Source organism: Dendrobates tinctorius, unplaced genomic scaffold (genome assembly GCF_039654945.1).
Source record: "Dendrobates tinctorius isolate UK_male_01 unplaced genomic scaffold, ASM3965494v1 ptg000027l, whole genome shotgun sequence".
NCBI lineage: Eukaryota > Metazoa > Chordata > Amphibia > Anura > Dendrobatidae > Dendrobates > Dendrobates tinctorius.
The window spans coordinates 13,510,733-13,536,287 of NW_027361695.1; the positions used below are offsets into that span (position 1 = coordinate 13,510,733).

The 25,555-nt window shown below is 44.6% G+C and overlaps 1 protein-coding gene across 2 annotated transcripts in view; it reads right to left on the reverse strand.

Annotated features, from left to right (window-relative positions):
• Positions 1–25,555, reverse strand: part of PTPRG (protein tyrosine phosphatase receptor type G) — a 583,893-nt gene that overhangs the window by 66,186 nt on the left and 492,152 nt on the right. For both annotated transcript variants that reach the window (XM_073569806.1, XM_073569808.1), the window contains one exon: positions 11,346–11,437. In XM_073569806.1, coding sequence (XP_073425907.1) covers positions 11,346–11,437 — 92 coding nt within the window. The remainder of the gene's footprint in view (positions 1–11,345; positions 11,438–25,555) is intronic.

Consider the following 25,555-nt stretch of genomic DNA (forward strand, 5'->3'; position numbering starts at 1 on the left):
TCACATCTGCTAGAACAAATCCTGCCGACGATACTTTCCAATGTCCGTAAAACGCCGTGTGCACAAAATATGCAGCATAACGAGTTGGCCGCAGTACATTAATCCAATGTGATGTTACATCACTTGAGATTTATCCAGATTCTGCACAAGGTCTAAAATCTCTTGCGCTGTCACAAACTTACTCCGTGGAACAATAGAAAGAGCAAAACACATTAATTGTAGTCAAGACAGAACATATTAGGGCTTAAAGGGAATCTGTCAACAGGATCAACCCAACTAAGCAGTCTACATGGGCACATAGGTCACAGAAAGTTGAATAAAATGATACCTTGATATCTACGATCAGATGTCTAACTCCAGAGAAAGCCATGTTTTTCTTATTATTTAAGAGAGCTGTTAAGATCTATGGGCCGGACAAAGATCTCTCTGAGAATCTGCCTCCATAGGTTATTTTATGGTGCCCCAACACCATAATGTTTGGGAATGGCATCAAATCAAACAGAGATGTTCCCTTTTTAAGATCTCTAGCTATTTTTGATGGTAAATACGTAAAGGGGTTGAGGCCCCTTAAACTGCCTCCACTTTCAAAAAGGTGATGCCTGAAAGATTGTCCTTCAGATGAGACTCGACGCTAATTTGGAAAAGTGCCATGGCCTCAGGTGCAGCTTCTTAGTTCTCGGAACTGATTAAGGTCCTTGCATCATCATGTTGGGATGATCTCTTTAAGGTGAGATCTTAATGATTGACTGCCCCTGAACTAATAAATATGAGCCGAGTGCATGCATACATCGGCCACACAGTCAGATGTGTAGTCCTCTCTCGGCGAGAGCTGGCACAGAACTGGCTTTATTAGCACAAACAAAAGATCATGTAGCAGACAGGAAAAGAGCGTCGCGCAGCGTCTGAGCAGCAATTGAGTCAGTCTGTGATTGGTCCATTCTAGGTCTGTTCCATATATGGTCTTCAGTGTATCTACTTCACATTTCAAGGATTCCTTCCAGGGCGTAGTTCCGGAATGCAGATGCCATCTTGCCACTCAACACTTGAAGTAGCTTATTTTAATAATTGATGTCATTAGCCATTCTCTTCTTCACAATGACATCTTCATCCAGATGCAAGGATTAGACTGATTGCCAGGGACACCTAGTCTAGCAAAAACCCTTATAGAAAGGCAAGGTAGTCCAAGTAAAGAGTTTTGTTCAGCAGATATCTACATTGGCTTCTGACAATAGAGAAGGTCTTGGCCAAAAATCACAGTATAAAGAGGTGATTTTGTGAGCCTTGTTATAGAAAAGTTAGTTGGGGAGAGGCTCCTGCTGCAGAAAGGTGACGGGGACAACAAAGATATAGCTCTTCAGCCAACTATAGAAAAAGTCTTTAGATATTTTGCACAATTTAGATTACAACGCAAGAAATAATCTGATTAAAAGAGAAAGATTATTAAAAGGCGGAACAACGTGGATATTTCTTTTCCGCTTTATTGTTCCTCTAATAACCCATCCTCCCCTTCGGCCCTCTGAATCATCCCTACGTGCAATAATTTACAGCATTACCTGCTGACAACAGGATGCTGCATGTGAATCTCCAACAATTAATACATTCCTTTTAAATAAGTCATGGAATGGAAATCCGTTCTCTGATCCTTCGCGGCTACGCGGCAGTAATATTTAAACATCATTAAATATTAATTCCCTCTAATGAAGTTGCAGTATAGTCTTTATTAAGCCGAATAACACAAAAAAAAAACCATCTGAATCTCATCTTCCAGCCTGAGACTAAACGCCCACTTAAAAAAACGACGCCACTTTCTATTGTATGGGGGCGACTTACCAACATCAAAAGTCCAAGCCGCAGCTCAGACGCCGATTGAAATGACTTTGTCTCGCTCTCTTCCCCCCCTCCAACTTTTTAAACTTTTGATTTCCCATACAAGCAGGAGCTTCTAAGGTATGATTAGACAGACAAAGGCAGAAGATGCGAATCAATACGAGCTGCCGACATTGATTAGTCAGTGAGAATGGCGGCGAGAATTTTAATTACGACTGAGAGTCAAACCATTGTCATGGATTCGAACGGCAGCATCTAATTAGCCGATTCCCATATATTTAATGATATGAACACATGGCGGGCAACGTTATCGTGACATTACTTCCAGTTTACTTAAAAGACAGAAACTACTTAAAAAAAAAATAAAACACTTATTTCACATAGACCTCAAAGAGTCAAGTAGACGAGAGATACAAAAAACAACAAAACAAGGCATTTCATTTATTTGTTAGGCGGAATCAACAAATGGTCTGCCCAAAAATCCTACATATTAATCACTTTTTTTCTTATTTATTCATTCTGTACGATAAATAATAAAAACAATGTTATATAACAAAAATAAAAGAAAATACTATATGCAAATATAATAAAAATGACGTCATCATTATGATGATATAATACTTATATTTTTCTAAGGAAAAACACACAGTGATGTTTTACTTTTAGTCTAGGTTATCAGTTTGTGATCAGGTCCCCCCCCCCCCCCAACAATCTGCAGAACAAAGGGGGTGGAATGCTCAATGAGAAACATGGTCCCCCTTTGGCTAGATGCACACATTGGAAACATGCAGGTAAAATTCGTACCAAATATGTAAAGTGAAATCTGCAGCTAAAATCCATGTATAATTTCCAATGTGAAATATGCAGCTAAAATCCGTGCATAATTTCCCAAGTGAAATCTGCAGCTAAAATCCGTGCATAATTTCCTATGTGAAATATGCAGCTAAAATCTGTGCATAATTTCCTATGTGAAATATGCAGCTAAAATCCGTGCATAATTTCCCAAGTGAAATATGCAGCTAAAATCCGTGCATAATTTCCCAAGTGAAATCTGCAGCTAAAATCCGTGCATAATTTCCCAAGTGAAATCTGTAAAATCCGTGCATAATTTCCCAAGTGAAATCTGCAGCTAAAATCCGTGCATAATTTCCCAAGTGAAATCTGCAGCTAAAATCCGTTCATAATTTCCAAAGTAAAATCTTCAGCTGAAATCCGTGCGCACTTTCCAAAGTGAAATCTGCAACTAAAATCCATGATTAATATCCAAATTCGTAAAATGATTGTTTTGAGCTTTTTTTATGTAGAAATGCTCCAAAAATACAATAAGCCAATAGCAGAACCTGATTTTTTAGGGTCACCATTGAGATGAATGTGTAAATCCAACATAAAAAAAGTGATTTTTCACAATAGAAATTGACATACTGTGAGACGTATGCAAATTTCAGCATCAATACAGAAAAAAGCAACATATGGATAAGATTAAAGGGAACCTGACGGATGTTGCATGCTGCCTGCGCCCTGGGAAGCATTAATCACAACACTGCGTTTCACATGGAAAAAGACGCGCTGATGACTAGTCCACCTATTCAATTCAATAGGGGCGGATGTGCAAAATCTGGTCACGGGCACTACTCCGTCAAATGAGCTGTGCAGCCCTATAACGGAGCAGTTCCAGCCGCTGTTAACTCTGAGAACTGATCGGTGGAGGTACCGGGTGTCGAACCTCCACCAGACATGGTTGACCTCGCCTTAGGATAGGACATCAATATTAAAGTTCTTGACAACGCCTTTAAAAATCTGTCTTCACTGAATACAGATTTTACCCAGAAATTGAGAATTTTGAGAATAAGGATCAGTCCAGGAGAAGAATCAGATTTCTCTGATAAAATATATAACTAAGTTTCTTATTTTCATGTGTATTATTGACTTATGAAATAAGAATATAGCTGTAAACCGTGGATGTGTTGGTGACCACATGCAAAATATTGGGGGATCAAATTAACGATTGTTCACCAATCACCACCATACAATTTGTATCGGCCATTAAAAGAATGATCAGTTTGTTATATCGTTGATTGGTGCTCATTATCTCTATGTAAAAAGGCCGCCTTACATAAAAGGCACTATTCTTATACATGGCACTCGGTAGGTGAAGGGTGCTGTTACAAGACTTCAACTTGTCTCTTCAGAGAGGAAGAGGACTAGAACGCTAGCGCCACCCATTGGAAGTAGCCATCCTAAAAGTCAATATCGACCCTCCAATGAACCATACCACGTCATGTTGACTTGTAGGATTGCTGCTTCCTATACGTGGCACTAGAGTTCTACTCCTCTTCCTCTCTGAAGAGAATTTGAATATTTCACAGAGGAGCATTGCAAGGCTTAAAAGTCTCCTCACCTTGGCATGTCGGGCTTGATAGGTCACTCTCCGCAAGGAGAAACGTTACTCCTTGGATCCAAGACTTCAACTCAGACCCCTGGTGTGAGAGAATGGACGGCTTTGTCTTTCTCTGTTATTTCTATTGTGTGTTGCCAAGTCTTAAATCATGCATAAAAAAATCACTAAATGTAGGATCACTAATCAAAGGATCCTGCAGCAGAGGAAAGTCGAGAAGTTTTCTGCCGCAGCCAATCATATTATTTCATGTTCTATCTCACATTAAAAAATTAATGCAGTCATTTGATTGGTTGCCTCCTTTTTTGGTCTGTAGCACTTTTCATACATGAGAACCAATAGGTGTTTCACATTGATCAATTTTTATGGCTAGGAGTAAACCTAACAATTGGTAGCCAAAGGTCAATAAGCCTTAAGGTCCATTTACGCTAGACAATTTTGTGTTAATTAATAGCGTGATTATGGAGGCCGCCTGCCCCTCAGTTCCCCAATAAATGATCAGTAATAAATTGTTCTCATAGGTGGTTTCCTTCATTGGAGACTGCCCTTCCCGTGGTTGTTCCTTCCCGGTGAAAGACCTGGCTAGTCATTGCTTGCGTTGAGAAACATGTGATGGTGTCTCCGCGGCTTGTGTTTTGCATGTTTTACATATTTCCCATAAGGGATGGGGGCAGTGCTCTAGAATCACTGCGCTGAGAAACACGTGATGGTGTCTCCGCAGTGTCGGATGTTGATCTCCATAAGGTCAATCATCCTCCCTTTTTCATGGTCTTTTACTAGGCATTGCTCCTACTAGCCAGTTTCCTATTCCACACTGATGAGGGGCAATACCCCGAAACAGCTGTCTGTGGATGGATACCATGTTTTGGCATAGGTGGTTTCCTTCATTGGAGACTGCCCTTCCCGTGGTTGTTCCTTCCCGGTGAAAGACCTGGCTAGTCATTGCTTGCGTTGAAAAACATGTGATGGTGTCTCCGCGGCTTATGTTTTTGCATGTTTTACATATTTCCCATAAGGGATGGGGGCAGTGCTCTAGAATCACTGCGTTGAGAAACACGTGATGGTGTCTCCGCAGTGTCGGATGTTGATCTCCATAAGGTCAATCATCCTCCCTTTTTCATGGTCTTTTACTAGGCATTGCTCCTACTAGCCAGTTTCCTACTCCACACTGATGAGGGGCAATACCCCGAAACAGCTGTCTGTGGATGGATACCATGTTTTGGCATAGGTGGTTTCCTTCATTGGAGACTGCCCTTCCCGTGGTTGTTCCTTCCCGGTGAAAGACCTGGCTAGTCATTGCTTGCGTTGAAAAACATGTGATGGTGTCTCCGCGGCTTATGTTTTTGCATGTTTTACATATTTCCCATAAGGGATGGGGGCAGTGCTCTAGAATCACTGCGTTGAGAAACACGTGATGGTGTCTCCGCAGTGTCGGATGTTGATCTCCATAAGGTCAATCATCCTCCCTTTTTCATGGTCTTTTACTAGGCATTGCTCCTACTAGCCAGTTTCCTACTCCACACTGATGAGGGGCAATACCCCGAAACAGCTGTCTGTGGATGGATACCATGTTTTGGCATAGGTGGTTTCCTTCATTGGAGACTGCCCTTCCCGTGGTTGTTCCTTACCGGTGAAAGACCTGGCTAGTCATTGCTTGCATTGAGAAACATGTGATGGTGTCTCCGCGGCTTATGTTTTTGCATGTTTTACATATTTCCCATAAGGGATGGGGGCAGTGCTCTAGAATCACTGCGTTGAGAAACACGTGATGGTGTCTCCGCAGTGTCGGATGTTGATCTCCATAAGGTCAATCATCCTCCCTTTTTCATAAATTGTTCTCGGCAGGCAGGTCCTGTTTATCCAGTATGATGCGCTGTCGAGAACGATGATCATTTGCACAGTACAAAATATCATTTCACCAGGACGAACTAAAGTTTTGCTTGTTTGTCAGGTCATCGGCAGCCTGGTTATACTGCAAGTTTATCGTGAAAGGGGCTTTCTTAGGACCGCTAGTTCGCGATAATCGTGCAGGGTAAATGGGCCTTTACTGTCATTGCAAGCAAATCAGTGATGGGCACAGACGAGGGTCCCTGTGCAAGAACGTTTTATGGGTCCTTTGCAGTTCTGCTATGATAGAAGCTCGTTGCTGCTTTGGAAGTGGAAAAGGACCCCATTTACATCTTGGGCCCCAGAAGAAAATAAACCTTGTATCTTTCCAATTAATTCTTGATGGCTTTAGTCTTAAAGGGGTTGTCCACTACTAGGACAACCCCTTCTTAAACTAAATGTTTGGCCCCGATAAAATAATAAAGCCTAAATTCCCCTCCCGTGCCGGCGCTGTTCAGCGGGGTTTATGATGTGGTGTTGTGAAACATGACGCCGACACACAATCAGCGCTGGCGTCACTGTCTCCGCCTTCGTAAGAACTGAACATAAAGAGGATGCCACGGTTGCTGCTGATCCCGGACTTATTTCTCATGTTCAATTTGTCCAAAGGCGGAGATAGTGACGCCAGCACTGTTTGGGTGCAGGCATCACGTGTCATTCCAACACATCACAACCCCGGGACCGCGGGTTCTGACACCGCTGGAACGGAGCCGGCACAGGAGGGAAGTATAGGTTTATTATTCTATCGAGGTTGAACATTTAGTTTAAAAAGGGGGTTGTCCCAGTAGTGGACAACCCCTTTAAAGTGGTCCCTAACACATAAGATTACTAAGCAATGCTAGTATAAAAAAAAAAAAAAAAATCACTGCATGTGCAGTAAAATCGCTTGGTTCTTACTTATGCAGTACATCCCCACGTACAGGAACCCATGTATAAACATACATTGAGATTCTCCATGAAGTATACTTTCTTTTTTTTTTTGCTACCAGGGTGTTTATTCCTAAAATTATAAATCAAATGAAGTGACCTTTGCTACCTCTCCTTTCCTGTGTGCCTTACATGGTGTACATGTATATGTACAATAAAAAGTTATATAATTTTCAAAAATAATTTTTGCTTATAATAAAATAAAAAAAAATTAATGGTCCGACGAAATGAAATCATCACCTCCATTCATTCTTTATGCGAGGGCCCGAAAAACAAAGCACAGCTCATGGCAGTCCCATAGAGAATGAATGGAGGGGCAGTTGAGCATGCGCAGCTGCACGTCATTCTGACGGAAATAAAAAGGCTCCGTTTTGCCTATTGGTGCAAGACCCAGTGGTTGGATCTCCCAGGAGGAATATGTTATCACTAGAGTTTGTCTAGGGTGCTCGAGCATGCACTGAGTATCGCAGGTGTTCGAGTGACATGTTTGAGACCCCACGGCTGCCTGTTTCGCGAATGTTAGCCCAAAAACACGTGGGAATTACCCGTGTTTGTCACGCAATTTCCGCATGTTTTGTGACGGTCTAACAACGGCGAAACATGCGGCCGTGGAGACGCAAACGTGCCACTGGAGCACCAGCGATATTCGGCGCATACCCGAGCACTCTCGGCAAACTCGAGTAACGGGCACTTGCGCTCATCACTAGCCATCTAGTTGATTGACGTTAACTCCTTTTCAATGGGTAACCCCTTTAAAATCCCAAGGCTGAAAACATGAGCTAATATTTCTCACAGTTGAGAGTCTGCTACAATGTATTCTAGACAGTTCTCCTTGGGCTTATCCAATCATCAGCAAATATCCATTTTTTACTAATAGTTTGCTTGAATGTATTTGTATAGGTAAAATGAACCTGCCTGTTGTAGATTGCCGCTTTCAGCAGAATCATTCCCCACTCTATATTGGGAGAATTAACCATTACGTGAAACATGCAGGAACGATGACCTGTCTCACTGACAGCAGAGAGGATAACAGAAAATAGACACAAATAAGACGGTTGATACAATACAGTCCAGAGGATCTGTAGCAATTAACACAGCGCCATCTGCTATCTGCACGCCCAGCATAAGCCTGCAGCTGTTGCCATCACTCCAACACAATCTGGGTTTACAGACGATTGCCTAGGCTGGATACAAGAGTCACAAACTCAAAGCTCTGACATTCAGCACATGTTATCCACTGAATGAAAAAATGGGAGGAATTTATCATAGCCACTACTCCAGTTTTCTGACTTTTTAGTATTTTTCCTCTGCTCACATCACATGCTTAAAAAGTGGACAGGGTTTCGCTAAAGGGGTTGGGCTCAAATGAAGCCCACGAAAAATACTATAATTGATGCCATAAAAAGTTGTAAATAATTTTGAAAATCTACTGGCGTACAGATGTACTCAATTTATTAAGATTTACGCTCCCCTTAGTAAATCAGGCACATCTTACTCCAGCGTGATTTTTGAGACTGGAGTAATAAATTCCCACAAATGTTCCCATTTGTTGACCTCAAACAGAGATTGTGAAGAACAGACAGGAATTAAATACAAAAAAGACCATACTTATCAAGCTTCTGCACCAAAAACTAGATATGCACCATAATTATTATGGGTTTTAGACACTTTTTTTTTTTTACACTTTGTCCAAAAAGTGGTTGTGATTTGAGGAACAAAAAAATTGTGGTGCAAATTTGTGCCAGAGTTAACCAAGTAATTAGACATGTTTATCAAATGGCATGAAACACTTTGACAAACTGACGCATTTTAAGACTGTCTCCAGTCTGTTTGCTCCAAAAAAAGACCGTATACTCCCCAAGGTATTAAAGGGAATGTGGATGGGCATGATACTCCCAGGCAGCGGCCATCCTGGACTGCAAACCTGCTGTAAACGAGGTACTAAGTATCTTAATTCACCGGCAAAGATCAAGAGGCCGAAATGATGGGATTCACATGAAGTGATGCATGCTCCCAGTGACAGACAGTGCTCATCTGGAAAATAGGATTGGGCAGGTGTTGTACTGAAGCAGGAGATAGGATTATGTTAAGTCTACAGACTCTTTATTGTTCTGTCATTTTATACCACCGCCACGGAAAATACATTAAAAAAAACATAGATAAAACCATAGCGACCAGTTCTTAAAGTGAAACTCCACCCAAAATAGATCCTCTCACTTTCCCTATATACCTCGAGAGGAATCAGGAGTGCTGGATTTCAGATATCTCCCCTTACGTCGCTATTTTGAGACCCCTGTCAAGATTTGTGAAGGACATATCAAATGCGAAATTGGTAGGGTTTTCTGTTATGAATGGGGCACCGAGGAGGAAAACAAGACCAAGTCACAGAAAAACAGAGAGGTTGGTAAGTACGCGGATTGCAGACCCCTGATCCTAACCACCCAACTAAGAGCAGCCATGGAGCGTACCAACGATGATTCTAGACGCCTCGTCACAGCCAGAGGACTAAATAAGCCTAAAGCAAGAAAGGGGAAATCTAAACTGCCCCAGAGCAGACCCCAAAGGAAGAGACAGCCCCCACACATGTATTGACGGTGATACAAGATGAAAGCACAAACACAGGTAGGAAAATAGACTGAGCAAACGATGGGGCCCACACTAGCTAGAAAGGACAGGAAAGGAAAGATACTGTCTGCAATCATGCAAAAAACCCTGCAAAAACGTCCAACACTTCTGTTACCCTGAAGTCACTAGACTTCTCCCACTTTATCAGCACTCTGGCATATTCTGAGAACAGAGCAAAAAGAGGCCAATCTAATAAGGGACAAAAAGCAAACTGGCACATACAGTGACATAAGAGTGGAAATTCAGCACAGCCCCAGCCGGGGCTGGCTGACCACACAAAAAACTGAATAGACCAAACCAAATCAAATGTGAACATTAGCAAAGACAACTTAGCTTGAGAAGGCAGGAACTGAGCTGGAAACTAAGACCTCAGGAGGCAGGAAAAAATCACCAGCATGGGAATAGGGAGTCGGCTGTCTTAAATCCAGTCTAAGACTCCATATGTCCAGTCCTCTTCCTCATTGTCAGGTGGCAGGTCTCTGTTAATTAGATGAGCTTCACTACCTCCTGCCACCACCAGAGGGAGCCTGGAAAGAGAACTCACAACTCCTCTGTCAGCACAACCAGCTACCTCACCAGAAACCAGAGGCAGACCAGAAAATGAGTTCACAACAGTTTTCCCTCTGCTGCAGTTTGTTCCAAAATCAAAAATATTTCTTTACTCACCCACCCTGGGTCCACTGCAGCCCCAGGTGTCTTATTTTCTGCAACGCGGAAGTCACACAGACAGCGTTGCAGCTAGTCGGTGAGTTGAGCGACTCCGAGTAGCTTGTGCGGTTAACTTGGCCAGAGTCACTGAGCTTAGTAATTGGCTGCAGTGCTGTCCACTTTATGTCAGCGCTGCAGACAATATAAGACAAGTGAAACAGCAGAGAAGGCTCATCGCTGGACCCACGAAGGGTGAGTAAAGCACAGCTGGTTTTTCTAAAACAAGCTGCAGATGGAAGAGCCGAAAAACCCCTACAATTACATTACACGCCACTCAATGATGTCACTGACACCTTGCAATCTGATTGGCCGAATGCTCATTGAGTCAAAATTGCAGGCCTCAGACAAGTTTAACTTTGCACCTTCCTTCATTAAAGGGGGTTCCTGCTCATTGAAGACCTCTGTAGGATATTACCATTAATGTCCAAACCAGTGGCAGAGACAGACCGACAAGGGTCCCTGTGTAAGAACAATGCCGCCCAATATCTCATCATAATGCAAAATTCCACCTACTTTGGACATGGAACTGGGCCCTTCACCTTTTGGGTTGCACCAATGGTATGTCCCCCCCTGGTCCAAACTGGGTGCTAAGACCTCCACTGTTTCCTAGAATTACGTAACTGCAGTACTAGAAGGACAGAGACCCTCAACAGCTTATTTGGAGGAGTCATGGTCCACCATCCAAACAAGACCAAGAACAGTCAAGAACAGAAGGAGCATTGAACTTTTCTAATCTCTCGACCACTGATCCTGTTTTTACAGACCCCCCACTAATTGATGATATATTGCTAGGAAAAGCTATGTCTAAAGTGGGACCCCTCATCAACACTGCAGTGTTGACACACTAAAACACCACATAAGAAACCCAAAGGTCTAAAATGTCTCCTTAGATAACGGAGTCCTATACAATGAGCAGTTGTACCAAACTCAGCTTTGAGGTAGCTACACACAAAACAAGCATTTTTCATTACCATACCTGGAATGGGGATGATGGGTATGTTGTCATTGGGGACGACTCTTGGTGAGCTGCTGTCATCGACGTAGAAGTGAGCGGTCTGAAAACACTTCCTGTATAAGAGAAGACATAAATATTAATGACATGATAGTAACTCTCCGACTTGATGAACTGTCAAACTCACCCTTTCAGAACCCTTTCATACATTCTAAAAACTCATAGGACTCTGTTCTCGCCCATGTCTCAGTTGGATGGGTACACCACACTTCTCAAAAGTTTGGCCCAATGCAGCAAAATAACCTGATTTCCCCTGGTTGGTTTTGTGCAGTTATTGTTTACGTTATTGTTACTAATCACATTGGTGGAGTATGCGGGCAACAAACCCTGCAAAGACACCATAGCATATATTCTCACCAAAACCAGGGACAGGGTGGGCACACGTGTACCCTGACGCAGTGGATAAGACACATACACACAGCATTACAAAAGGAGATGTGGTCTGCTCAGGCCTTTCGTGATGGTTTCTGCTAAAAAAAAAGGCCCCACATGACAAATACACAGCAACACCCGGAAGGGACTGACAACGAGACGGTCACAGAAACACAGCAGTCATTTACCTGTACTTAAAGCAAAGCAGAGAACACAGGCTGTTCATCATAGACAAGGCACTAAGCAGCCAGGCATTGAGAGCTCCAAGCAGCTTTTGCATGGTGAAGTTGAATGAGGCTTGACTGAGCAGCGTCACCGTTCGGTGCTGAGCAGCCAGGGGCCGGAGCTGAATATATAATGAGCCAGTTCTGTGAGCGCTATTGTGACTAGGGTGGAGGGGTCTTTTCTTGTCTGAGTGCAGCCCATAACAATGGACCTTTTCCTATGCAGAGATCCTCCTCCCTCCTTCACTGACTTTAATGAACTGCTTTGAAACACCTGCCCGGCGGAACTGCCTCATCCATCATATGGGCAATATGTATAAATGTGTGTATATACAGATACCTATACATTTAGACCTATACGGTACACAAAGTTACACGCGCACATTTAACCCCTCTATAAGGTAACAGTTATCAGATCATTCTCTACAGATAAGTACCGTATCCTTAAAAAGATGGGTCAGGATGCCCACTATCACCTAGTTTTACTAACTTCACATTATACATAGACAAAGAAATATATGAGCAAAATAGACGAGAGATCGATAGATAAATAGATAAGATAGAAGATGTATATGAGATAGATATTAGAGATAAATATGAAATACATATGAGATTATAGAGAGAGAAAGAGGGATAGATATTATATATATATATACACACATACACACATATACACACACACACACGGTGTAATGCATATATACATTTCCCCACCTACAAAGAATGAGAGCTCTGTAAATGTTACACACACTTGCACACTTCAACTACTATTTGTATGATTTTTAAATAATTAATTTGCATTTTATTGCATTAAATAAGTATTTGATCACCTACCAACGAGCAATTCAGGCTCTCGCGGACCTGTTAATTTTTCATTAAGAAGTTCACCTACTCTGCACTTATTACCTATATTAATTGCACCCGTTTGAACTGGCTACCCGTACAAAAGACACCTGTCCACACAATTAATCACACTCGAACCTCTCCACCATGGCCAAGACCAAAGAGCTGTCCTAAGGACACCAAGGACAAAATAGTAGAAATGCAAAAGGTTGTGATGGGCTACATAACAATATGCAGACAGCTTGGTGAGAAGGCAACAGCTGTTAGCACAATTATTAGAAAATGGAAGAAACACAAGAGGACTGTCAGGCTGTGCGCCCACATTGCGTTTTTGCTGCTGCGGAAATGCTTAACAAACACTAACAAAACGCATCACATTGATTTTCACTGCAATCCACAATTGCTCTGCCCGATTCCGCAGCGGAAAAATCAGCAGCATGTCCATTAATTTTGCGGAATCGCGGCGATTCCACCGCCATAGGATTGCATTGAAACGCTCATGCCCACCATGCGAAAAGTAAACATTTCATGTGCGGATGGTACCCAGAGTCTGGAGTAGAGGAGACTCTCCTCCATGCCCTGGGTACCATATTCCTGTAAAAAATAGAATTAAAATAAAAAATAGGGATATACTTACCTCGTGTCAGTCCCCGAAGCCCTCCCGGCCATTCTCAGGGATGCATTGCACGAATGACCTCTGATGACGTCGTGGTCACGTGACCGCTACATCAGAGGTCATTCGCGCAATGCATCCCTGAGAACGGAACTTGCTGGCAGTGCCACTGAGGGCCGGGAGGACTCCAGGGACCGATAGAGGGTAAGTATATCCCTATTTTTTATTTTTTTTATTATTAACATTCTATCTTTTACTATTGATGCTGCATAGGCAGCATCAATAGTAAAAAGTTGGTCACACTTGTCATGCACTATGCTTGACAAGTGTGACCAACCTGTCATTCACTTTTCCAAGCAATGCTTCAAATCGCTTGGAAAAGCGCTAGCATTCTGCAAGCTAAAAACGCTTGCAAAACGCTTGTGTTTTGCGGGAAAATGCATGCGAATTCCGCATGCACTTTACCCGCAGCGGGGAGTTGCGGAAATGCTGCAGACAATTCTGCAGCATTTCTACAACGTGGGCACATAGCCTCAATCTTCCTCGGACTGGGGCTCATGCAAGATCTCGCTTTGTGGGGCAAGGATGATTCTGAGGAAGGTCCCCCTGCTCACACCATGTGTCCAGGCCCATTTGAAGTTTGCCAGTGACCATCTGGATTATCCAGAGGAGGCATGGGAGAAGGTCATGTGGTCAGTGAGACCAAAATGGAACTTTTTGGTATCAACTGCACTCACCTTGTTTGGAGGAAGAAGGAGGATGAGCACAATCACAAGAACACTGTCCCAACCGTGAAGCATGGTGGGGGACACATACTTTGGGGGTGCTTTTCTGCAAAGGGGAAAGGACGACTGCACCATATTGAACGGAGGATGGATGGGGTCATAAATCTTAAGATTTTGGCCAACAACGTCCTTCCCTCAGTAAGAGCACTGAAGATGTGTCATAAGCTAGTTTCACACTAGCGTTTATGAGCGCAGCGACGGCCTGCGCACGGCCGCCACTAAGCCCCGCCCCCGCCGGTTGCTCCGCCCACCGGCGCATGACGCTGCATGCGCCCCCTATCTTTATCACAGGGGGCGCAGGCCGTGCGCAGTATGCGTTTGGCGGCGCATGCGCCTTTTTGACGGTGCGCCAACGCAACCAAACTGCAGCAGGTTGCGTTTGGCGCAGGTCGGCGCACAGTCAAAAGGACGCATGCACCGCCAAACGCATACTGCGCACGGCCTGCGCCCCCTGTGATAAAGATGGGGGACGCAGGGCGCATGCAGCGTTATGCGCCGGTGGGCGGAGCTACCGGTGGGGGCGGGGCTTAGCGGCGGCCGTGCGCAGGCCGTCGCTGCGCTCAAACGCTAGTGTGAAACTAGCCATAGCTGGGTCTTCCAGCATGACAATGACCTGAAACACACAGCCAGGGCAACTATCGAGTGGCTCTGTAAGAAGCATTTCAAAGTCCTGGTGAGGTCTCCAGACCTGAATTGAATAGAAAATATTTGCAAGGAGCTGAAACTCAACGTTGCCTAGCGACAGCCCCGAAAACTGAAAGATCTAGAGAATATCTGTTTGGAGGAGTGGGCCAAAATCCCTGCTGCAGTGTGAGTAAACTTGGTCAAGAACTACAGGAAACATCTGACCTCTGTAATTGCCAACAAAGATTTCTGTACCAAATATTAAGTTCTGTTTTTCCATTGTATAAATAATTATTTCATGCAATAAAATGCAATTTAAATTATGTAAAAGTCATACAATGTGATTTTCTGCTTTTTATTTTTACATTCTGTGTTACACAGTTGAAGTGTACCTACGATACCTACGGTAAAAATGACAGACCTCTCCATTCTTTGTAAAGTCATGAAAACATTAAGAAACATGATTCGGCACCATCAAACAACCATTCCAGGAAAAAGTATAAAAGGGTGGACACGAGCACTACCAGGCCAAAGGAATATTGCGGTGCCCAACCTACGGAGCAAGATCCAAAAAGAAAAATAGCTGTTACTCACCACTACATAAAAAGGATATGAGCAGTGCTGTCGACGACAGCGGTTTTGCGCATAACAACGCTTCCTTCTACGGGTCTTGTTGTGCACAGCGCTGCTCGCAAAATCCTGCATCCATGTTTTTATAGAAAAAATGTGAAAAACAAGATAATTTTGAAGTTATGATACCATTTAATGGCTAACAAAAATAAAGTAAATGATGTTAGAAAGCCAGCTTTTGGGACGTCTTGGGTCCCTTCCTCAGGCATGGTATAAGAAGTCCCAAAAGCTCGCTTTGTAACATCATTTATTTTATTTTTGTTAGCCATTAAGAGGTATCATAACTACAATATTATCTTGTTTTTCACAGAGAGCATTATTTTTTCAACTGGTTTAGGCCTGTTTCACACTTCCGTTTTTGACCATCAGTCAAACTCCACCGTTTTTGCAAAAAAACGGATCCGCCATTTTTTTGGCGGATCCGTTTTTTCCCCCATTGATTTGCATTACCGGCGGATCTTGATGGATGGCCATCCGTTGGATCCGTTTTTTTGCGGATCCGTCAATTTTTTTTGCATCCGCCGACATGCCTGGACGGACCATGTAACGTTTTTTGTGGTGAAGGATCTGCATTTTTATAGTGCGCATGCCCGGAGGAATGAAGTCAGCCGGAAATTTAACCCTGAAATCATTTCTGGCGGACAGAAAAAAATTCTCTCTCCCCCCTTCCCGGGCAGCGGTTCCTTTAAAATTTTTCATTCGGCGGATCCGTCAAAAACAACGGTCTGGTGGCATCCGTTCACATCATTTGACAACGGATCCGCTTTCCGCCATTTTGGCGGATTTTAACTGACAAAAAAACTGATGTGCGAAACAGGCCTAACCCGGACGGTACCATACCCCCTTTTTTTGTTTGTATGGAGAAACTAGTAAAATTATTTTTTATGGAATGATGAGAACAGAATGCCAAAATCAGATGACAGAAAAATGGATTTGTTATATTCCTAGATAGATAGATCTGCACTAAATCAACATTGGATAGATAAATCTACATTAGCACTGGGGTCTTGAGTTCAAATCCCACCTAGGACATCATCTGCAAGGAGTTTGTATGATCTCCTCGTGTTTGCGTCGGTTTCCTCTGGGTTCCTCTCAGACTCCAAAAGACAGCGAATTTAGGTTGTGACCCCCAATGGAGACAGTGATGATGATGTGTGTGTAAAGCGCTGTAGAATTAATGGCGTTAAATAGGCGAGTAAAATAAATAAAAAAATAAATTTGCTAAATATGCGATAGATAAGCGATGGATATTTACTAGTGATGAGCGAGTATGGTCGTTGCTCGGGTGATCTCCAAGTATTTGGAAGAGCTCGGAGATTTAGTTTCTATTGCCGCAGCTGCATGATTTGCGGCTACTTGACAGCCTGAATACATGTGGGAATTCCCTAACAAACAGGCAATCCCCACATGTATTCAGGCTGTCAAGTAGCCGCAAATCATGCAGCTGCGGCGACGCACGTCCAAATACTCGGAGACCACCCGAGCAACGAGTATACTCACTCATTACTAATAGTTACATAATCGATATTCAACGAGAGATCTATCACATATTTATCCACGGCATATCTATCTCAGATAAATACGCGATATGCAGTTAAGAGAATGTTAGCTAAAGTGTAAGATACTATTTTTATTCCCCTGTAACTGCAAAGTTTCAGCCCAAACATCGCCCACATGGCACAATTCACCTCTCGCTTTTTGGCTTTGTGGTGTTGCCTATTTTTGATTTTTCGTATTTCAGGGACAAGACATTAGTGTCCCGAGAACTGACCGTAATTGCTGATTATACAGCGTTACTTTTTCACTATAAGGTGCACTGATACGAGGGTGCATTCAAATGAGCGTTCAGAAGAATGCTGCGTCCCGATTATCGGCCTATGTAAACATAATGGCGATCACCCAATAAATGAGCAAAAAGTGAATTGTCAAGTGGGTGGATTATTTATGCCGGCATTAAAGTCTTACTGATGGGCAGCACATCGCCCCATGTAAATGGGTCACCCTCACACACAGGGCTGTGGGGTACTCGGTACCGGGCTCGATGAGCTCCAATGGGAGATGTCATGGCAGCTGTAACCCGGCCCGTGGCGCCCATTGTAAAAGGGGTTGTTTAGTGTGCTTATGGTGATGAAAGTCTATAAGTGATTCGTGACGCCACCTGTGGTGTTCGGCAATGAAGATGTAAGCCGACGCTGCAGACAGATTCTCTGGGACAGATGGTGTGGTGCAGCAGTGATGTTATAACCCTCCACAGGCAGGGCTGGAGTCCCAGGGCAGTGTAGGTGAAGTGACACTTAGATGGAGTAGTGTCAGGCGCAGAGGTGGCGGCTGTGCTAGGCGGGATGGCGTAGGGAATAAGTGGAGGACACCAGGGCATGTAGTTCCAAAGCTTTACTCACAGTCTGTTGTACAAACAGGTGCCTGCCTCCATGCCGTGTCCTCTGGGTCAGGGACTCAGTCAACCGCCAGGCCAGATGGAATACTCCTTTCCAACACTCCGCCAACATGTGCCTTTCTGAACATCTCCTCTTATAGCGACTTTGAGTGAAGTACTCCTAGTACTGAGTTACACTGGAGTTCCTCCTGTCAGATGTTCCTATGAACTCTACTTGTACGGCAGACAGCTGTAGCCTGCTTCGGGGACTCCTTGCTACTAAGTCCCGGCTCACTATCCAGTTGCTGTTGTGCCCCCAAGTCTTGGGTGGGAATAAAGTGGTCGCCACTTCTAATCCTCCGGTGTCTGCAGCAGGACCATTAGTGTCCATACATCCTCGGGGACCGGGCCCCGGCCTTGCGCTTATTACTTCTAGGAAGGGTTCTCTTCTAACCCACGTCCTCTGTTCTCTTTTACTCCTCACGTTCCGTACTAATCTTCCTCTCTATGGAGAATCAGGCTGTCTATGTTGCTCTCTCTCCCTTTCCCGTGCCAGCAGACCCAGGTCACTGGGAATCTGCTGCAGCACTTCCATCCATCTATCACTCTCTCCAGGGATCTTCTTCTCTCCAACTCTCTAACCAACTGACCTCTCCTCCTAACCTCTTCCCGCTCTTTGTAATGTCATCTAACGCCACCCACCTCCCAGCACGTTTCGTGTTCCAAGAAGGGAGCCATCAATGGGTGCTTTGCTATACTCCAAGCAGGGAGCCACCAATGGGTGCTTTGCTATACTCCAAGCAGGGAGCCGCCGAAGGTGCTTTGCTACACTACTTTGTGGTGTGGGATGCAGGTGTTGGAGCGTGGTCAGGAGCCTCCACCTTACCTGGATGGTGGGATGGTGGGATACCACACCTCAGGAGGAGGTGCAGTACCTCTGTGACGACTGAGCCTCAGGGGCGCCACATAAACAGAGATGTGCTGTATGGGGACAGAGAAGTTGTACTGGCCATCACACCAGGATAGAGCCCAGGATAAGGGACCTATATAACAGGATAGAGCCCAGGATAAGGGACCTATATAACAGGATAGAGTCCAGGATAAGGGACCTATACACCAGGATAGAGTCCAGGATAAGGGACCTATACACCAGGATAGAGTCCAGGATAAGGGACCTATACACCAGGATAGAGCCCAGGATAAGGGACCTATATACCAGGATAGAGCCCAGGATAAGGGACCTATACACCAGGATAGAGCCCAGGATAAGGGACCTATACACCAGGATAGAGCCCAGGATAAGGGACCTATATACCAGGATAGAGCCCAGGATAAGGGACCTATACACCAGGATAGAGTCCAGGATAAGGGACCTATACACCAGGATAGAGCCCAGGATAAGGGACCTATATAACAGGATAGAGCCCAGGATAAGGGACCTATACACCAGGATAGAGCCCAGGATAAGGGACCTATACACCAGGATAGAGCCCAGGATAAGGGACCTATATACCAGGATAGAGCCCAGGATAAGGGACCTATACACCAGGATAGAGCCCAGGATAAGGGACCTATATACCAGGATAGAGCCCAGGATAAGGGACCTATACACCAGGATAGAGCCCAGGATAAGGGACCTATATACCAGGATAGAGCCCAGGATAAGGGACCTATATACCAGGATAGAGCCCAGGATAAGGGACCTATATACCAGGATAGAGCCCAGGATAAGGGACCTATACACCAGGATAGAGTCCAGGATAAGGGACCTATACACCAGGATAGAGTCCAGGATAAGGGACCTATACACCAGGATAGAGCCCAGGATAAGGGACCTATATAACAGGATAGAGCCCAGGATAAGGGACCTATATAACAGGATAGAGTCCAGGATAAGGGACCTATACACCAGGATAGAGTCCAGGATAAGGGACCTATACACCAGGATAGAGTCCAGGATAAGGGACCTATACACCAGGATAGAGCCCAGGATAAGGGACCTATATACCAGGATAGAGCCCAGGATAAGGGACCTATACACCAGGATAGAGTCCAGGATAAGGGACCTATACACCAGGATAGAGCCCAGGATAAGGGACCTATATAACAGGATAGAGCCCAGGATAAGGGACCTATATAAACAGGATAGAGCCCAGGATAAGGGACCTATATACCAGGATAGAGCTCAGGATAAGGGACCTATATACCAGGATAGAGCCCAGGATAGAGCCCAGGATAAGGGACCTAAATACCAGGATAGAGCCCAGGATAGAGCCCAGGATAAGGGACCTATATACCAGGATAGAGCCCAGGATAGAGCCCAGGATAAGGGACCTATATACCAGGATAGAGCCCAGGATAAGGGACCTATACACCAGGATAGAGCCCAGGATAAGGGACCTATATACCAGGATAGAGCCCAGGGTAGAGCCCAGGATAAGGGACCTATATACCAGGATAGAGCCCAGGATAAGCGACCTATACACCAGGATAGAGCCCAGGATAAGGGACTTATATACCAGGATAGAGCCCAGGATAAGGGACGTATATACCAGGATAGATCTCAGGATAAGGGACCTATACACCAGGATAGAGCCCAGGATAAGGGACCTATACACCAGGATAGAGCCCAGGATAAGGGACCTATATAACAGGATAGAGCCCAGGATAAGGGACCTATATACCAGGATAGAGCCCAGGATAAGGGACCTATATACCAGGATAGAGCCCAGGATAAGGGACCTATATACCAGGATGGAGCCCAGGATAAGGGACCTATATACCAGGATAGAGCCCAGGATAAGGGACCTATATACCAGGATGGGGCCCAGGATAAGGGACCTATATACCAGGATGGGGCCCAGGATAAGGGACCTATAAACCAGGATAGAGCCCAGGATAAGGGACCTATATACCAGGATAGAGCCCAGGATAAGGGACCTATATACCAGGATAGAGCCCAGGATAAGGGACCTATATACCAGGATAGAGCCCAGGATAAGTGACCTATATACCAGGATAGAGCCCAGGATAAGGGACCTATATACCAGGATAGAGCCCAGGATAAGGGACCTATATACCAGGATGGGTCCAAGGAGACGAACATTTATACCAGGATGGAGGACATGCTGTATATACCAGGATGGAGCCCAAGATGGGGAACATTACTATTACCTCCTAATGGAGGAGGAGATGCACAGGTCCAAATCTTACAACAGGGCCCATCGGACTCTGGTTATGTCACTGTCCATAACCATCACTTGCTATGTACAGTACTACAAGTACCAAGCCCCAGAAACACAACAAGAAAACAGAAAATGACAAATTTGCAAAAATACTCTGCAGTAAAAAATATGATAGTAATCAGCAAGTGCTGGATACCAAATACAGGGTATTTAGTCGATAAATTTTTTTGCAGAAAATGTATAGCAAGCTGCTCCACCACGTCACGGTAACCCTTCACGGAGCAGTCCAGTACCAAGCCCCAGATCTGATCCTTAAACCCTATGTAGCAGCATCACTGACCTAGGGATAGATTAGGCACCCAATATTATAGCGGGGAGGTATCCAAATCATTGTAAAGCCTATGCATACCACATATTAGACAGGCTCCATCGTATATACAGTACAGAGATATTGTCCCTTCTATATCTAGATGAGAAAGCACAGCTCCAAACAGTGTATAGTGGCCGTTACTGTGGAATGACAGATCGGCCCCATTCACTTTAATAGGAGCTGAACTGTAGGTTCCTGATAAAGACCATTACATAGTGTGCTATTCCAGATCTGTACAATGTGTACAAGCAGCCGCTGTCAGAGCTGATGGTGCCAGGTGTCAGGCCCCAACCAATATCACAGTACTGGAAAACTTATTTAGTGTTAAAGGACCCCTCTAACATACAGGGATTGTCCAAAGTGGAGAACTCAAGGTTTTCGCATAAAATTCTCGCTCTAAAGTTAAAAGATTGAATCTGACTCTGCACAAATTTACATCTGAATGTATTGTAATCAAGACCAGTTGTTCTATTGTTTCATATGGAGCATCTGTGTAATGTCATTCATGGAATCCCAAAACAAACGCTGAATATTTGATAGAAGAATGTGTTGTGCTACTGAAAGAGCTACACAGATAGAGGAGGCAAGGGGGGTGCTCGAGAAGGTGCGAGGCAAGGGGGGTGCTTGAGATTTTGAGAGGCAAGAGGGGTGTTCGATGCGCGGCGAGGTGAAGGGGTGCTTGAGAAGGTGCGAGGCGAGGGGGGTGCTTGAGATTTTGAGAGGCGAGGGGGGTGCTTGAGGCAGTGCGAGGCGAGGGGGGTGCTCAGGATGGGGCAAGGCGAGGGGGGTGCTCGAGTCGGAGCGTGGCGAGGGGGGTGCTTAAGATGGGCGAAGCGAGGGGGTAATCGAGGCGAGGCAAGGGGGGTGCTCGAGACAGGGTGAGGCGAGGGGGGTGCTTGAGACGGGGCGAGGTGAGGGTGCTCGAGACGGGGCAACGTGAGGCTACTCAAGACGGGGCGAGGCATGGGGGTGCTCGAGACAAGGCAGGGGGTGTTTGAGACGGGGCGAGGCATGGGGGTGCTCGAGATGGGGCGAGGCGTGGGGGTGCTTGAGATGGGGCGAGGCGAGGGAGTATTCGAGACGGGGAGAGGTGGGGGTGCTTGAGACAGGGCGAGGAGGGGTGCTTGAGACGGGGCGAGGCATAGGGGTGTTTGAGACGGGGCAAGGCGAGGGGGGTGCTCGAGACGGGCCGAGGCAAGAGGGTGCTCGAGACGAGAGGAGAGGTGGGGGTGCTTGAGACAGGGCGAGGCGCTTGAAACAGGGAGAGGCGAGGTGCTCGAGACGTGGCGGAACGAGGCGGGGGTGCTTGACACAGGGCGGGACGAGGCAGGGGGGTGCTCGAGACGAGGCAGGGACATTGAGAGATAGAGATGACCAATAAACATGAGATCTTTATATATTTAGACAGACGATAGTTAAGAAGCTAAGAAGATGATGGATGATAGACGGATGATAAATAGTAGATAATAGATATAGATGTAGACATACATAATAGTTGGATAGATAATAGATAGATACAGACATATGGAATAGACAGACAGACTAAGACACAAGTATGGAAGCACAATACATAAAGTTCAATAGTCAAAAAGACCTCAGTGTCTACAAATCAATACAATGTCATCACCTCTGACCGGAAGAGATAAAATCTGGCATATTGAGCGGGGGTTAGTTCTGTATTATTTAACAATATGTCACTTTTCATCATGCTGCCTTTTGTCCCAAATTCCATACACCCTGAGGGGAAAGGATGGGTAATTGCAGGCAGAGAAAGAATGGTGGGTGCACATCTAATGCATCCCTGGAAATAATCAATGAGCCTGTAGAGATGGTTCTTCTACAAAAGATGATATTGGCGGTGATTCTGTACAATATGAAGTCTCTTGCTATTATTACACAGGAATATCATCAATAAGGTCTAATAGGTTATCTGGGAATCAATGGCTGCAGATGGGGAACACAAATTAAAACAGATTGTTTTGTATATTTGCATTAAAAAGTCATCTTACCACAGCTAGGGCAAATATAACTACATCTATTATAGGGAACCGGAGACTATCCACGAGCAGCGTGAATCGGAGACTGGCTAGGGTTGTTTTTCTCTGAAGTGGTACAAAGGTTCAGAGGGGAACAGTTTAAAAGTCTGCCTAGGGGGCCATAAGGAGAGACGAGAGGACTCAAACGTGGTCCCTAGCCAAATTTTCCCCCGTTTCACTTGACTGACCGTTTTCCCATGTGTGTATATCGGGGGAGACATGTCGATCACCAGGAGTGGGGTGGGGGCAAATCTGTCCTGGGACTGCCTTGGACTGATCTTGTGTGTCTTCCTATGGTACTTGACCACATTTTTAAACTATGCCTTCTTGAAAACGCTGGAGCATTTCCAAGAGAAGCATACCTGTCCGCAAGCCTATAACCTGCAGTAACCACCGATCGACCAAACCGCTGCATGACCAGCTCTACCCTCGCCTACTGTATTTTCACCCATCCCTTGTAGATTGTGAGCCTTCGCGGGCAGGGTCCTCTCTCCTCCTGTACCAGTTATGACTTGTATTGTTCAACATTATTGTACTTGTTTTTATGTATACCCCTCCCTACATGTAAAGCGCCATGGAATAAATGGCGCTATAAATAATAATAATAATAATAAATAATAATAATGGTGCAGCCAGGCTCCAGTATGGGCTGCTCATGTTTTGGGCACCATGAACTGAGAGACAAGTTCTAGTGATGAGCGAAAGTGCTGGGATAAGGCGTTATCCATCATGCTCGGGTGCTAACAGAGTGTCTCCAGCGTGTTCGAAAAATATGTTCAATTCCCCGCAACTTGAACATTTTTTTAAAAATTTTTTTGTAGGAACAAAGCCAAATTTATTCATTAAGTAATTTGCTAAGTTGAATAAACTTTCAATAGTGGAAAGAATTAGCAAGACAAAAAAAATGAAAGCTTTGCTACTCTTTAAATAGTCATTGCCAAATTTGGAATCACAGGTCCCAGAGCTCCAGTCAATCAAATGTTTGTGTCCTTGTTGTAATTAAAGGCATTTTATAATGAGATTATTTTATAAGTCCATCCCCCTCCCCCAATTTTACTTTGAGCTGCAGTACCATTCACGGCCACTACATGACGTAAGGAGCTGTGTCAGCTGCAGTGTGCCAGAGTCACGTCAATCAGCTGATCAATGCGGTGCCTCGATTTAGACACTCACTGGTGTGATGATCTATCCTAAAGCTGACCATAGATATTAGATAGCGCCCAGTCAAACATTAGATATGGCTTCCGATTTCTCCATTCACATGCGTGCTCTGCCCAGCGTTTTCAATGGGGAGAAAAGAAAAAACTGGATTCCCTCTCCTAAAAAAAAAAAAATTGGATTTGGTGGTAAATTCCCACCTGCCTGACCCTTCTCTCCTGGAAATTATCTGTTGAAGGAGGCTCAGGAGTAGAGATGAGCCAATATGTTCGGATTTGGTCACCGAATTTGCCATATTCGTGCCATATAGTTACCCTATTTGTGCCGAATTTCTGTTTGACGATCGATTCCGAACATATTCGTTCATTTCTACTCCCATTGACTCCAATGACATTCGGCAAATATTGCAAAAATAATATTCACTGCCAATCGGAATCGAATTTTGAAAAGTTTGTACAACTCTACTCTGAAGACTCCCATAAGCATCAGATGGGCAGCCGGTCACATACGCATCAGACGGTCCACTCGGAATTGGCAGGTTTGGCCAACTTATCTACTACGTATGGAAGCCGATACTTAAAGGGTCTGAAGGGTCTGTCTAGTATAAAGAAGTTATCCCTTATTTATGAGATAGGTGACTACATTGCTCTGTGGGGGTCTGACTGCTGGGATCCACACCTGTTGGCAGAATGGGACCATTTTATTCCCATTAGAATGCTCGGCTTTCCAGGCAGCACAATAGATGATGAATGGAGCGGCGGTCAGGCAGGTGGGTAAACTACGAAGTTTTGGGAATATTCTATTCATCAACAACAACCATATATTCCTACAAAAGTATTTCTTTACTGGTTGTTTTAAAGGAAACTGGGTTCCAAAATTATGACTTCCTTCTTCCAAACTAAAACAGCGCCATGCCTCTCCACTGGTTGTGAGTGGTATTGCATCTTCATCTTTCATTTT